We start from the raw sequence: 14,454 nt of genomic DNA, 5'->3' as shown, positions 1-14,454 counted from the left end.
GTGGCGGGCGGCGGTGAGGACGAAGAAGAAGAGGAGGAGGAGGAGGAGGAGGCAGAGCTGGAGGAGTTGTTGGGCCCCTCTCCGCTGGCGGTGCAGCCTGGCGCGCAGCGTGTGGCCGTGGTGCACCCGGCTGTCAAGTGGGGCCCGAAGAAGTCGCCGCTGACCACGGGTGCGTGGGCCAGGCTCGTTACCCGCCACTTTCCGTCTGTCCTTGCCCGCGCCACTGCTCCCGTTTCCTCGGCTCCAGCTCTCTGGGGCCCGCGGGAGCACACGTAGGCCCCTCGTTACAGCGTTATAAAACTCGGGTAAAATGTCTAGGTCGCTCATTGCTCTCGGTGAGTGTTGGCAGATCTGTGCTTTGGCTGGTCCGTCACGCTGACTTTGGGTCTTGGACAGCAAAACAACTCGGTGCAGAGTTGCTTCAGGAAACTGCTGGGTTTCCCCCATGTTAGCAGAATATTTATAGTGTCCAGTTCTCAACCGTGCCGCCGGGCCTGGCAGGCTGGAGTCCGTGTCAGCTGAGCCTTGCCCAGATGTTGGCTGAGAGCAGGAATACTCACCTGTCCCTAGAAGAGTGCAGTGAATATAAGGCTATATGTAAATCCTCTCACCGACTTAAAGCAGCGCTTTAAGTTACATAACACTGCAGTCACCAATAGTTCCTCCATGAGGACTTTCATTTAGCATTGCTGTTACATTTCTCTCAGAAATCCTTGTAGCTAGCTAACATACATGCATTAATCATGCACAATTAAGATATGTGATGAACTTGATGTTTCTCCAAATGCTTCTCTAACTACGAAGTTGTAATAGGAAGGATTAAGCATTTTGGAAGTTAGATTTTATGTATAGACAGTTTATAGATTATTCTTCAGATTTACTGTGTGATGAACCTAAATCTCATTCAATTTTATTAGTACTACTAGTTATAGTGAATTATGTTACAGAATAGTTTGTAATCTTTCTGGAATTCACATAAGAGCTCCCATTTTACAACTGAAAAATAAGTAAGAAGGCACCTTTCTGTCCAAACATGCAGAAGAATAGCAGTGATCCCTTTCCATTTATTTAGGCCCTCCAGATGAAGAGCCTGAAGTCTGAACACATGTTTTGGAGTAATTTTTGAAACACCACAGGTTCAACAGGAAATTGTGCATTTTACAAGGAACACTAACAATATGAGGAGAAAGAGGATCATGGTTATCTTTAAAAATTTAAACATTTTGACCAAGGTAACCTATTTAGTATATAAATTATGTTTTGCTATCTAGAGAAACTTGACTCTGTTAGGAAAAGAGGAAAAGTTTGGCAAATCAAAACTGGATTTACTGGTCTGATACAATCCATGATTTCACAAAGTCCTCAAAAATCAGTGCTTTGCAATGCAGATGATTAAAAAAAAAAAAAAGTGATTGATGAACCAGAATAGAGGATTGGAATCTGCTGGTTTTAGCAAGTCATAAAGTAGCAGTGAAGTTAGCAGGAGGATATGCCATATTACTAATTCTTTAAATATTGCCACAAAACACCAAGGAATCAATCATGTTGTTTTGTGCTCATCTGAAATAAGAGAATTTTATGTTCCAGCTAGTTACTCATTTCACTTGTTGAGACAAAAAGCTTAGTAATGCCTTTGCTGACAATACAGTTAAAAATTCTAAATCAACAACCATGGAAATCATTTGTACTGGCAGAAAGATGCTTTGATAAAATTGCATCAAACTATAAGTTTAATTACTCTGATTAGAAGTAGAACATTTTACTCCTTGTGCGAGAGGTTAAAATAAATTTCCTAGTGGATTTTAAGTGTAGTTTAGTATTTCCCTGTTCATGCATGTACTGTAGTTATTGAAAATCTGAGCAAAGTTATGATGGTATATTATAATATTTTTTTTCTTTTTTTGTGTTCCTAAAGCTGAATTACAGATTGCTGAAGCTGTTGCTCTTGTAAATACCCTTCAGAACTGGACAATTTTAGATAAAATAATTATTCGTACAAAAAATCCTGACAAGAAGTTTGTTTTTGGCAAAGGAAACTTTCAGGTTTTGACAGGTAAGGACAGATGTTTCAGCACTGCATCATTCTAAATGAAAGACTTCTGCAGCTGAACTGTTCCAAGGATAGGTATGAAGCTGAAGACAGGGAGAATTTTGTTTATCTATCATACAGGTTTGCAAACAAAGGAATTTTTTTAAGGTTACAAAAGCAAAGAGAACAGAAATAATCCATGCTCCCTGAAAATGCATGAGGCAACTTAATCCCTATGTTTATGTGATTGACATAAGTGAAACTGGCAGCTGTCCTTGACATAGTACTAAATTAGTGCAATTACAACTGTTCAGTGAACAAAGTGTATGGTGACATTTGATATTTTATGAGCATTCTGCTCAGTGCAAAATGGTTTTATATTTTATTTTAAAAAGAGAATTGACATTTAACACTGTATTTTGCAATGGTTATCCATCTTTTAGAAAAGATTAAAAAATTGCCCCGTGTGACAGCTGTCTTCTTGAATGTGGAAAGAATATCTTCACTAACAAAGGTAAATAAATATAATACCAAATCATATTCTTTACATCAGTATTGTTTGGGAGCTATTGATGTTATGAGAAGTAGGGTCAGTTATGGCTCTAAATTTGCCACCTGGACTGAGTTTTGTTGGAAGGAAACAATTCCTATTACATCTGTCCAGTTGATTCATGTGTTTCCAGCTCTCAAGCATGAAATTTCATATAGACTACTCCTACATTTGCCACTGGTCCTACATAAAATGTTGGAAAAGTTACTCATTTCACAAAATGGAAGTGATAACACAGCTTTTGTTATGAAGAATGTCAACATTTTGGATTAGCTATATGCACAGGTTTCTATACCTGTATGGATAGTGTATTTATTTTCCTGTACTTCTGTGGATGCTGTATGGTATTTTGAATACAAGGTGTAAATTTAGAGCAAGCTTGTATTTGAATGTATTTAAACTTTGATTCATAACCCTTAACAAGAAACCATATTTTAAATGGATGGATTACAATGAGGGGAGAAGCATACTTCACTGTTTTTTTTAACACTGGCAGTAAAACAACTGGTGCATTAACTGTAGATGCTCTTTGAAATTCTTAGACAAACTGAAATAAATATTTGTTAGGTTTTTTGAATGTACAGCATCATGCAGGGTGTTAAGTGCATGCAAACTCTGCAAGCAAACATTAATGCTTTGCTGGTAACTTTGAATGCTTTCACTGATTGTAAAATTAATAGAAATGGTAAATATTTCTAATAGATATCTCAAGCACTTCAATTTATTGATGAAATGGAAGTTGAAAATGTTTCATTTCAATTTCCTAGTTGCTTTCCCTCATTTATAGTATGAATACTTTTAGTACTAGATTTGCTAAAAAAAAATTATTTTTGCAAATCTATATCTTAAGAGCAATTTAACAGGATTGATTCAAGAAAGTGTTTGAGAACATGTATAAAACAAGCATTCTGGATCTCAGATGGCAGAGGGGGGAACTACTGCACACTTCAAGTGCTTTTTGCTTAATTAGTGTAAGAGTGGTGTTTGGGTTTTGGTTGGTTGGGGTTTTTTAAGGATTTTGTGAAAAGCTCATTGTGAAATAATTTTCCTGCCTTCCTCTCCTTTTTTTTTTTTTAATTTTGGTAATCTTTTTTTCTTTTCCTATGTTATTGCTATCATTTCCCATTCCATCATTTCATTATTATTTTTTACAAGGACTTAACCACTGAGATTCTTGATTCTGAGATATGCTGTAAGAGCTGTCAGAATCCATTAAAGGCAGTAGAAGGATTCTCACTGAATTTGATGGGCCTGGACATAAAGTTCTACCTTCTAAACGCTCTTTATCACCTTTCTTTGTTATCAACCACATCTTGCCTTTGCATGGGTGTATTTGTGGCCCATCCATTGAAATGGAATCCTGAGATCCTCTGAGCTCAAGAGTCCATCAGCTAACTGTAACTGTAGTGCTGTGTGGGAATTGATCTACTGATACTGTGAGGGACAGAAAACATCTAGGTTATTTTGTCTTGCATGGCTAAAGAAAGAACTGGAAGATGCCTGGGGTGTGAAAGTCTTTGACAGATACACAGTTGTACTTCACATTTTTCGTTGCAATGCCCGGACCAAAGAAGCAAAACTTCAGATAGCATTGGCTGAAATCCCACTTCTCAGGTACCTTGATCTGTGCAAATCACATACTTCAGCGACTCTTTCTTCACAGTAACAAAACTGGTAATACTGCACTGTAAAGAAAAATTACAGTACTTTCATAGTATGCCCAGTGATTGATTAGAGCACAGAAATATTTGCTATAATGTCATTGTTTTAAGCTTCTGCAGTGCCGAGAGGCAAAACCAAAAAGTGTTCAATAGATAATCTTACAAAAATATATTTCTTATGAAAAGGTCTTGTTTCTAACACAGAAGATGGATTGCAAGAACATGTAGGAATTGGATATGTGTATCCCTAATATAATATTGATGGATTTCATAAGGAAAGCTATAAACAAGGAAGATTAAAGGCATTAATTTGTAATTAATTAATTTTTCCACATTTTTACATTACATGGCATACAAATATTAGTATATGGCAGTTGATGAGAGTTGCATGGATGTATCAGAAGCATCTTTGGCTCTCTGAAATTTCAGAATAGCCATTATAATTTGCTAAGAGAGTTGCATGCTTTTTCAAGTTGAGGAGCCAGGAAAATCTGGATTTTTTTTTTTCTCCAGGCTTCTTGTAATTTAGTCAGAGCTCTGTCATTTAGTGTTGTTATTTGTATTATTAGAGTATTGCTACTGCTTCACGTTTGTTAGACATTTCATTTAATTTTCTTGATTAAAGAAAATTGCTTCTAATTAACTGTTAACTCCACTGCCAGGTCAAATCTGAAAAATGAGGTGTCTCAGCTAGATCAGCAGAGAGGTGGCTCAAGATACATCATGGGCTCAGGTAAAGTCTAAATATTCTCATGAATTAGAGGATTTTTTTTCTCCGTAGCTTTTAAAGAAATTTAATTGCATCTTATTTTATTTGGAGGAGGCCAGATGGAAAAACTGTTTATGTCCTGCGTCTAATTAAGCAAACGTACAAAAATTTATTGGAAAGTAACTTAATAAAATTTGAATCTGTACTGGCTCAGTAAGTGGCCATGAACAGACTATCTGCTGCAACAAGGGTTTATTGTAAGTGTACATGGTTATTCTAGAGTGTTTAGCATATGTTTTAATAATTACTTAGCACTCTGACTCTTAGGCAAGAATACACAGTTTTAGTTGCTTATTTATAATTTTGTATGCCCTAGTGCTAGCTCACTTGATTTCCAAATGGTTTGCAGTTTCTCTTGTAGGTATTCTGTCAATTATTCATTTGTATTTTTCAGGTGAAACATTCATGGAGACACACAATCGTATCTTGAAAGAAAAAGAACTTAAAATAAGGAATGCCCTGGAGAAACTAAGAAGAAAAAGATCTTTACTTAGAAATCAGCGCAGAAAATGCGAGTTTCCGATTATCTCAGTAATGGGCTATACTAACTGTGGTAAGAAAAAACTCATGAAGTTGTAACACAAAAGAGCTTACATTGTCCATTTTTTAATTAGGAACTCTAGCCAGAATCTCATTTCAGTGTGAATAGACTTCGTTATTTTAATTAGTTCTTAAATTGTCTAATGAATATATGTCAATTAGGATATAGTTAGGAAAGTAAATTATGCCTGGTTTAGTTTGGTTTTTTTTCCAGTCTTTGAAGCCATGTTTTGGAGAAATGTCCAGCACTTATCGTGCCGGAAAGATTTTATATATAGTGGTGAAGACTGCACTGTTAATGTCCCTTTATATGAATCTCTGTTACTTGATAAGAATGGGTAGGGAAAAGTACGTGGGTTTTAGATCACTATGAAGGATTGAGGCATAGGAGGAAGATTCAGGAGAGTTGGCAGTTGATCTGAGAAATGTACTTAAGAAGCATTGTAGCTTTTCATTGACTGATGTATAGTGTTCTGAGTTGTGTTCATAAGAGGACCTAAATAAAGCTGAAGAGTTTTTTCTATTCTTTCTTTCATAGCTTACAGAAGTGAATTCATACACAAAACAAAAATAGACTTTGGACTAGACACTTTTTTCAGGTTACATTATCTTAAGACCATTTCATTTTCTTATTCAACATCTTTATAAAAACAAATTTACCTTGCACTAATTTTGTTATCAGTTATATGCTCAAAGATCACACGGCATGTTTTTCTTAAATGTCTTACTTCCATGGTTTTAAAACTGGGGATTCAACAAAATATGTTAAAATTTTGTACACATAACTGAAATAGTTTAACTAGGGTATATACAGAGCACTTTAATAACTAAATTCTGTGAAATATTCATTGAGTTAAATAAATGTCTCTAGTATTATGCTCATGAGGAAATGCCCAATAAAACCATAAACCTAATAAGCTATATATTATTAGTACTTCCATTTATTGTTGGATTTAACAAGTGAATATTGAATTATTTGACCACAGAAGCACTGAGGAATGCATAAGTGTATGCTTCCTCATGCTGTCATGGCAGCACTCTTCAGATAGTCTTAGAGGTGAGAAATGTGGGTAGGCCACTTTACAGGTCAGTTCAGTCTTTGATCATCTTGTGATTTCACAGCATGACTTCCAGATGTGGCCTTAAATCCAATTCCAAGGTATAAATGTTAAGACTGTCTTTGGATTTCCTAACATCATATAGATAACTAAGCATAGGCTAGATTTAAATTAGTGAAATAGATAGGAAAAGGTATACTACATCATACAACTCACCTGAGCCTTGCAAATTACATTTTTACTTGAAAAAAGCCATTAAAATGATGTCCTTTTTTTCTCTAATTAGGAAAAACTACCTTGATCAAAGCCTTGACGGGGGAAGCAGGACTTCAACCCAGAGATCAGCTGTTTGCCACTCTTGATATTACAGCCCATGCTGGCTATCTGCCCTCGCATATGGAAGTTATTTATGTTGACACCATTGGGTTTCTGACTGATCTTCCACATAATCTGGTTGAGTCCTTTTCAGCTACATTAGAAGAAGTAGCTTACTCAGTAAGTAGTTGACTATAAAAATTGATAAATCAAATTTCCTTTTAGATAATCTTCACCCCTTCATTAAAGGGGAAGCTCATTGGCATGCTGCTCTTAGTGAAGTATCTGGCTGACTATAGTAGTTTTCTAAGATAATGAGGTAAATAGCTCACCATAAACCAATTTTCTGATACCTGAAATTATGCAGAACATATAGATATGAAGAGATCTCAGAAAGGGTTTATTTGGAGTATACGTGTCCTTCTCCAACCTCTGGCATGACCTGTTTCTAACTTAAGGTTTCCTATAGATCTAAAAGTGGGTGATTGTGATGTGATGCAGGCAGCATGTAATAAACAAATGTACTTTTCCAATCATTTTCTCACTAAAGTTAGTTTCCTGTGTTACGGCAAGGTGTAAAGCTGCATACACACAGACATTTAAACAAAAAGCCTGTATCATTAAACATCATGAAGTTCAGCAGTAGCTAGATGTCAGAATGCTTCTGAGGATTAGACTTCACCATGTAACAGGACTTTCAAAATTTGGTTGCAACTATCCTGTTTGTCTCTTATTCTGAAGTTGTTAAATCAAAGGCAAGAAATTTACTTCTCATTAATTATCAGAAGTTTGAAGCAGTATCTTGAGCAAAGATGATTAAACATTTTGAATGCAAATACTGAATTTGGTTGCTTGGTTTTTATCATGGCAGACATGATTGTGTATGTATTTGAAAGGAATAACTTTTGTTTAAAACTTTTTCAGTGAAGCAACAGTAATATCAGGAGCTGAGTACAAGGATAATTTCTGCATTTTGAATGGAAAATAGCATTACAAGTTACATGGAGTTTTTTTCTCCCATTTTTGAAACAGTTTTTCAGCTATTACTCTTCTAAAACCTTTTTAGAGTTCACTCTTTTTCAGTATTTCTGAAGCCTTGTTGTTACACAGCCTTGACTTTGAAAAAATCAGTTATTATTTGAAATCTGAATGCTGTAACTAGCTTGATTGACAGGTTTTGTTTCAGGGTTGTTGGGGGCAATTCATATTCACTGTGTAGTGAGATTAAGCTGCTACAGATTTTCTTCCATCATGGTGCAAAACCCAGTATTGATTTAATACTCTTTTACGGTGTTACCCTGACCATTTCCTAATGGGTAGGAAATTATCTTACAGGAATTAGCAATGCAAAAAAGGTATAAAATCTCTACAACCTGGCAACTGATGTGTTTCATTAAGTAACTGTCTTGTATATTGATGCTTGCTAGGATCTGATAGTTCATGTGAGGGATATTACTCATCCAGAAACCATCCTCCAGAAAGCAACTGTTCTGTCAGTTCTGAAGAATCTTAATATTCCCAGCCATTTATTGGACTCAATGGTAGAAGTCCATAACAAAGTGGATTTGATAGAAAGGTAAGCAGGAAATACTAAATCTACTTAAACATTTCTTAGGTTCTGGAAGTTTTTTAATTCTTAGTCTAGGAAAGAGCTCCCACACTTCTGAGTACAGTGTTTCTCAATATTCTATATATGTAACTATGGTCTGAACAAAAGTTAATTATCTCTTAGTTACAAAACAAATCACTTGAGTCATACAAGAAGTGGCCTCTGTAAGGAAGGTGCCAGTATAAAGTAACACAGTTAAATTGTTCATGTTTGGAATATTTTCACAACCTAATCTTCAGGAGCAAATGTGCTAGCAGTTGTTACCTTTCAGGTATAAACCCACTGAAGAAAATGCTATAGCCATTTCTGCTCTACAAGGACATGGTTTAGAAGAGCTGAAAGAAGAAATAGAGAAAAAAATTTTGACAGTAACAGGGAAGAAGATTCTGACAGTTAACATCCACTTAGAAGGAGCTCAGCTAAGGTAAATAATTTGGAATTGTAAGAAGGAGAAAGATGAAACTCTTAGTCTTGCATGTCTTAAAATTTCCAAATCATGTCGTACTGATTTTAATCTGCATTAAGAATTACAGGGGCAATTATCTAATTTTCCTGACCTACTGAGAAAAAATATCCCCATTAGATACCCTGGAGTCTCCTTCTGAAAGTGTCCTTCAGAGAGTTCTGTGTGTTAGTACAATAAAATATATTTCCTGAAAGACCATGCCACTGGTTCTGGAGCCAGATTTCTGATAAAAACAAATCTGAAAGATTTATGAAAATGCTATACCCTATTTCCAAACAGCAAGTAGCAAATAAAAAGCTAAGCGAAGCACTTGATCTTCTAAAGTGTTAAAATACCTAGATTGGAACATGTTGACCTAAAACAAAGATCACACTTCATGCAGCATGTCATATTTTCAAGATGTTAATATGCTTTTATTTTTACAGTTGGCTCTATAAGGAAGCAACCGTTCAGGAAGTAGAAGTCATGCCTGAAGATGGCACAGCCAGGGTGAAGGTGATAATCAGCAATTCTGCTTTTGGCAAATACAAAAACCTCTTTCCCAACAGTAAGATTTTTAAGCCATGAAACTCCATCCTTTTCCAGGAAAAGAAACTGATCTCGTTAACAGTATGTGAAATAAAGTTAATGACCTGTTAGTCTAGGTGCTGAAGAGTGTATTTCTTCCCCAGTTGATGTTTTTGATGCATTTTAGAAATGGACACTGTTTCAGAAAACGTCTGTTTGGAAGCAGAGAGCTCTGAGCTTCATTCTGTTAGCAAGTGCAAGGACAGCACTAAATTTTTAATGTTAAAACAGTTGTTGGCTATGAGCTGTAGACCTCAAACCCATGGAAATCACGGGATAACATCTGAATTAACCTTCCGAAGAGTACCAAGTTTCTTCTATCATATAAATAAAGCTTTTTACCCCATTTTTCAGAATAAAATAATACTTAATGTAGTTAAGGTGTCTCAAATGGTCCTTGGAAAATGGAAGTTAGTGAACAAAATGTTGTTGGCTGTATGTAAATAATACAGATAAATGTGTATTCAAGCAGAATGCATGAGCCTAAGTAAAATAACTGCTACATCTTACTGCAGTGAAGGAAATAGAAGATAGATTTGTATATTTAAGCAATAATTAAAGTTAGCTATGACCAGCTTTTACCCGTACAGTTTTATTGGCTACAGCAATTTATCCACGAGCCTGTTAATGTCTCAGTTCTTAGAGAAAACATTTAAGATACAGCAAAACATGGATTTTGTGTGAAATTGTTTCACAAACTAAAAAAAAAAAAACCACCCTGAAACCTGATCCATTTTGAGTTATGAATTACTACTGGGAACCAATAAAACAATCAGTATCACAGAAAGGAGGAGTAAAACTATTTCAGTCCGTATTACACAGAGAGATCAAGTTTTATTGAACAGAGTAACAAGCCACTTGAGGGTAGCAAAGACAGGCAGAAAAACATTCCAAGTATGTATAACATAACACTTCATGCAGGTAGTTACCCTAAAAGAAAAATCAAAACTGAATGACTGCTCAGTATGAAGTACATAGAGGTAAGAACAAGGATGAAAAGCACTGTAAAAAAGCATTTAGAAAGTCTTCCTTATAAATGGAATGGTTAATGGTTTACTCCTACATATTCTGCAATTGCAAGAGATTGCATGACGAGGTAGCATTGTAGCCTTTCACACTGAGAAGTCTAGGGTGAGTGTGATCTGATGTCAAGTAGCAGTTGATTTAAAACTTCTGCAAACACCCTCTGCGAACGTTAATATCTCGCAAGACATGTGAACTCAGCTTTTGCATATAAAGTGCATCTAAAAAGTGAGGTAGATTGACGAAGCTGCATAGTGAACTTTTCACAATGCCTGGTTTTGTTTTAGTACCGCTGCTTGCCATTTCTCTTACCTTCATGATCATCTGTAATTGCACAGTTCTTTTTTAAAAAATTTAGAATAGGATTAATATGTGATGGCAAACAGCATAAACCTCTTAGTTTTTACATAAGCAAAAACTACTTACTGAGACAAAAAATAATTATAGACCTACTAAAGTAGCTAAAAAAAAGACCAGATGTGAAACCCCGAATGAGCACGACAGAAGCCAAGAATCTGTACTTCTAGAGCAGTCTCAGTTTAGATAAGGAATTTGTTTCAGATGTGTTTATTTTCAATGTAAGGCACATTTGGCAACACCTAGTAAAACATATTTCATTACCATAGACAAAACTGTCTAGGGGCCTAGTTTTGGTATCTATTACTGCAGAACTGGCACAAGCGATAAAAAGAGTAAGTGTTCAAACAGATCATAAGGAATTTTATGACTACTCTGTTGGTAAAGGGGCTCATAACTGATACTCAGCACACAACAACAGTACAGCTGCTTCTAGATCTCCAATGTTAATGATATATTGCTGTATATATAGAAATCATGTCAAATGGAATCGCCAATACAGTATCTTTGATGTATCAAAAAATATTTTTAAACTGTTCCTTTTGTATATTTTAACACAAACTGAAAACAGATAAGTCAGTGTCACACTGATAGAAAAGACTGAGAATTGGAGTCGCAAGTACTGCAGAAAATCTTTACAATTATAAGAAAGATAAAATCTTAGAATAATTCATGCAGCTACTGACATATTTCTCCTTCTTTCTTGCTCATATGTAAAATAAAATAAGATTAAGTTCTTGGGACTTTCAATATTGCCAACTGCTACAGAATCCTAGTGCATCCAAGTGAATTATACTATAGGTCTCTAGAGACTTCAGCAAGGTCTGCTTGCTCTCTTTTCTGTGAAAAGGCCTTGAAACCCAGATGGTGTCAAGAGCACTTTTCTTACTGAGTCTTTAGAACATCCCTGGTTTAACCGAACCTTTATGGGATCCAGGATGTTTAAACTGGTTTACATTAAATGCAGACAAAGCCTTTTCAGCTTCTCACAGATGAAGCAGCTGAGAATTAAATGCTCTTTGTTCCAGCCCCTTTACTTTGACAGTGTAATGGAGGATTAATTTTTGTGTTAAGTTCTATCACATCATTGACAAAATCATCATTTCCTATGAAGTCTCCAGCAATTATGTTAATACATTCTTTTTTTGGTCCTGGATACTGCTGCTTTATCCAGATTTTCAAGCATGGAAGACTCTGGAGTGTCATTTTCTTCAGTGATCCGAATGGGTGTACAAGAATATACCTTAAATTTTCAGTAAGGTTAATCCCCGCTACAAAGAATTTCTCTGAAACAAAAATCAGGTGACACATTAAATACTCCTTTGGGAACAGAAACTTCTCAGTACTGCATTAACTCCAGAACTCCTTGCTCTGGGAATCATTAAAATACTAACTTCACAATCTCTTTGTATTGTTTCATATCCCTAGAACTGTTTTGATAGACTGTCTCCCCTTGTTGCAGATGCATGCTGGAGTAAACAGTTACTGAACCAAGCTGTTACTGAACCATTCCAGTTTAGTTAAATTTGTCTAAATTATTCAGTGCAGACTACAGGTTCTCCACTAACTAGTCCTCCATTATAAACAATGTTTTTTACTGCAGGAGTTGCTTCCAAATGCTTAGTCTTCCCCCGTATGGGTACACAGGGTGCAGCTACACCAGCTGAAGCAGTTCTCCCTTTTGTCACCCCACGCACTCACAGCACAGAGCTGCGTCAGAGGTCGTGAACTGAATTTCTTTCAGCTCAGACTACGCCAGCATGCCTGAGTGCTGCTATTTCCTGAGGTAGCTACAGCCTTCACACACCATTCATGTAGGGGTTTCTTTTCACAACAAGGCTAGCATAATGCATTTCCCTCATCATCAGTGCTGCCTAAAGCAGCAAGCTCTGGACTGAGGAAGCACTCTCCTACTCGCAAGACAGGCATGACGGTCCCAGTGAGCAGGTCTGTGCTGAGGGCTGCTATTCCACGGGATCACGCAAGTGAAGGGGCTGCCACAATTTATATAGTCTATGCATGTACATACACTGACGCATGTATTTGCACCACCAAAGATGAACGGTGCACTCGCCCATGGGTGGGCAGGGCACTCAGCAACATGAGTGCGTCCTGTGCACACAGCACACACAAAGTGGTTATCTCCCGTAACGCTATGGTCACCCAACTTCCTACTTGGTTTGCATTGCCATACACGTCCCTTGTTTTCTCCAAGCGACTCCCTGTGCCTACCTGGACGGCCCATCCGCTTCATGCGCTCTAAATACTGAATAAGAGCACGAGTGGAAGTTTTGTTTCCCCACCAGTATGGAATTGCAGGCCACAGCTCACAGTGCTCCTCCACTTCCACGTCCTCTTCGTACGAGACTATAACCTGGTGGCCATGCTGCCACATGGTCCGCAGTGTCGGTACCACCTAAGAGAAAGCATGCCCAGGTTGAAATCAACGACACAGCAGTGTTCCCAAAGTTCAAATACTGATGTGTGACATCACCTTGGTAGAGAGGCACAGATTCACTTTAAAGAAAGCTTTTAAGCATACAGCCCAGTAGGTTATTGGCTGGATTACAAACTGCAGGTGCAATAGGAGCCTGGGAACTTCAGCAGATTCCTCCTTGCCTCAAACAATTCAACTACATTTAAGTACCTAACTCAAGGTCTTAACACCTGTGTAGCAAGAAACCATCCCCATATCAGTTCTCGTGCACATATCACTACTGAAGATTTCTTGGGAAAGGAAATTTGGTGGAAGGGGATAGGAGGGAGGCAAAGCCCTACACCCAGCTGTAGGAATACAGACACAGAGAAGCAGGAATAATTTTGGCAAAAGCCCCACATTTCTCATGGTAGCCATCAAAGAACATTGAACTGCTTAAGATTTTGTATGACTAAATGTAAGTCTTCAAGAAGTATGTTAATTTTGATTTCTTTAAATAGAAAGTTTATTAAATAGATGCTCCAGACATTTTGAATTGAGAGAGGGGAAGACTTCAGTCAGGAACCTTCTCAGACAGACAGATGGGCTGAACCAGGTCTGTTAAGTGTTTCAATATGAAATAACATTTTCCAATCCTCAAGAGTTACTATCGGACAGAACTGAGACCCTCTGACTAGTTTTATTTGTAAAACCAACATATTTAACAGGTATTGTGTTTTTTTAAGAATGTTGTGTTAAGAATGTTAAAAGCTCTGTGTGTTGCTTGTGAAAACAAAATGGTGGCTTTTTCATGTTCCAATTAACTTATTAAAATAAAAGCCAAAGGCAGTTGAAAATACCTTATGTAAATCTTTGAAAAGAGCCAAGTGTTGAGCAATCATCAAAATCCCTCTTCCTTTGTCCAGGAAAGAGAGAGTGCAAGTCTCATTTAAGTCAGAAAATACTGCAAAATTAAGACACAAGCTACTCAAACTACAAAAATCTGTGACTGACAGAAGCCTTTTCTTTACTACAGTTGCCTTTCTAAAGCTGAAGCCTCTGGAAAAAAAAAAAGAAAAAAAAAAGGGGGGGGG

The 14,454-nt window shown here is 36.8% G+C and overlaps 2 protein-coding genes across 3 annotated transcripts in view; one reads left to right on the top strand and one right to left on the bottom strand.

The window, feature by feature from the left end:
- Positions 1–280: 280 nt before the first annotated feature.
- Positions 281–10,125, top strand: GTPBP6 (GTP binding protein 6 (putative)). The gene is made up of 10 exons (XM_026853371.1): positions 281–335; positions 1,916–2,053; positions 2,473–2,543; positions 4,063–4,193; positions 4,903–4,973; positions 5,404–5,562; positions 6,894–7,102; positions 8,350–8,498; positions 8,803–8,955; positions 9,423–10,125. The coding sequence occupies exons 1-10, from the start codon at positions 311–313 to the stop codon at positions 9,562–9,564; spliced, it is 1,248 nt and encodes a 415-aa protein (XP_026709172.1). The 5' UTR covers positions 281–310; the 3' UTR covers positions 9,565–10,125.
- Positions 10,126–10,294: 169 nt separating this feature from the next.
- Positions 10,295–14,454, bottom strand: part of PLCXD1 (phosphatidylinositol specific phospholipase C X domain containing 1) — a 20,336-nt gene continuing 16,176 nt past the window's right edge. For both annotated transcript variants that reach the window (XM_026853387.1, XM_026853378.1), the window contains 2 exons: positions 13,177–13,360; positions 10,295–12,230 (listed from right to left, as the gene is read on the bottom strand). In XM_026853387.1, coding sequence (XP_026709188.1) covers positions 11,953–12,230; positions 13,177–13,360 — 462 coding nt within the window. In that variant the 3' untranslated portion in view covers positions 10,295–11,952. The remainder of the gene's footprint in view (positions 12,231–13,176; positions 13,361–14,454) is intronic.

The sequence above is a fragment of the Athene cunicularia genome (assembly GCF_003259725.1).
Source record: "Athene cunicularia isolate RWA chromosome 1 unlocalized genomic scaffold, athCun1 chr1_part1, whole genome shotgun sequence".
In the NCBI taxonomy this organism is placed as follows: Eukaryota; Metazoa; Chordata; class Aves; order Strigiformes; family Strigidae; genus Athene; species Athene cunicularia.
This window is presented reverse-complemented; position numbering and strand designations above follow the sequence as displayed.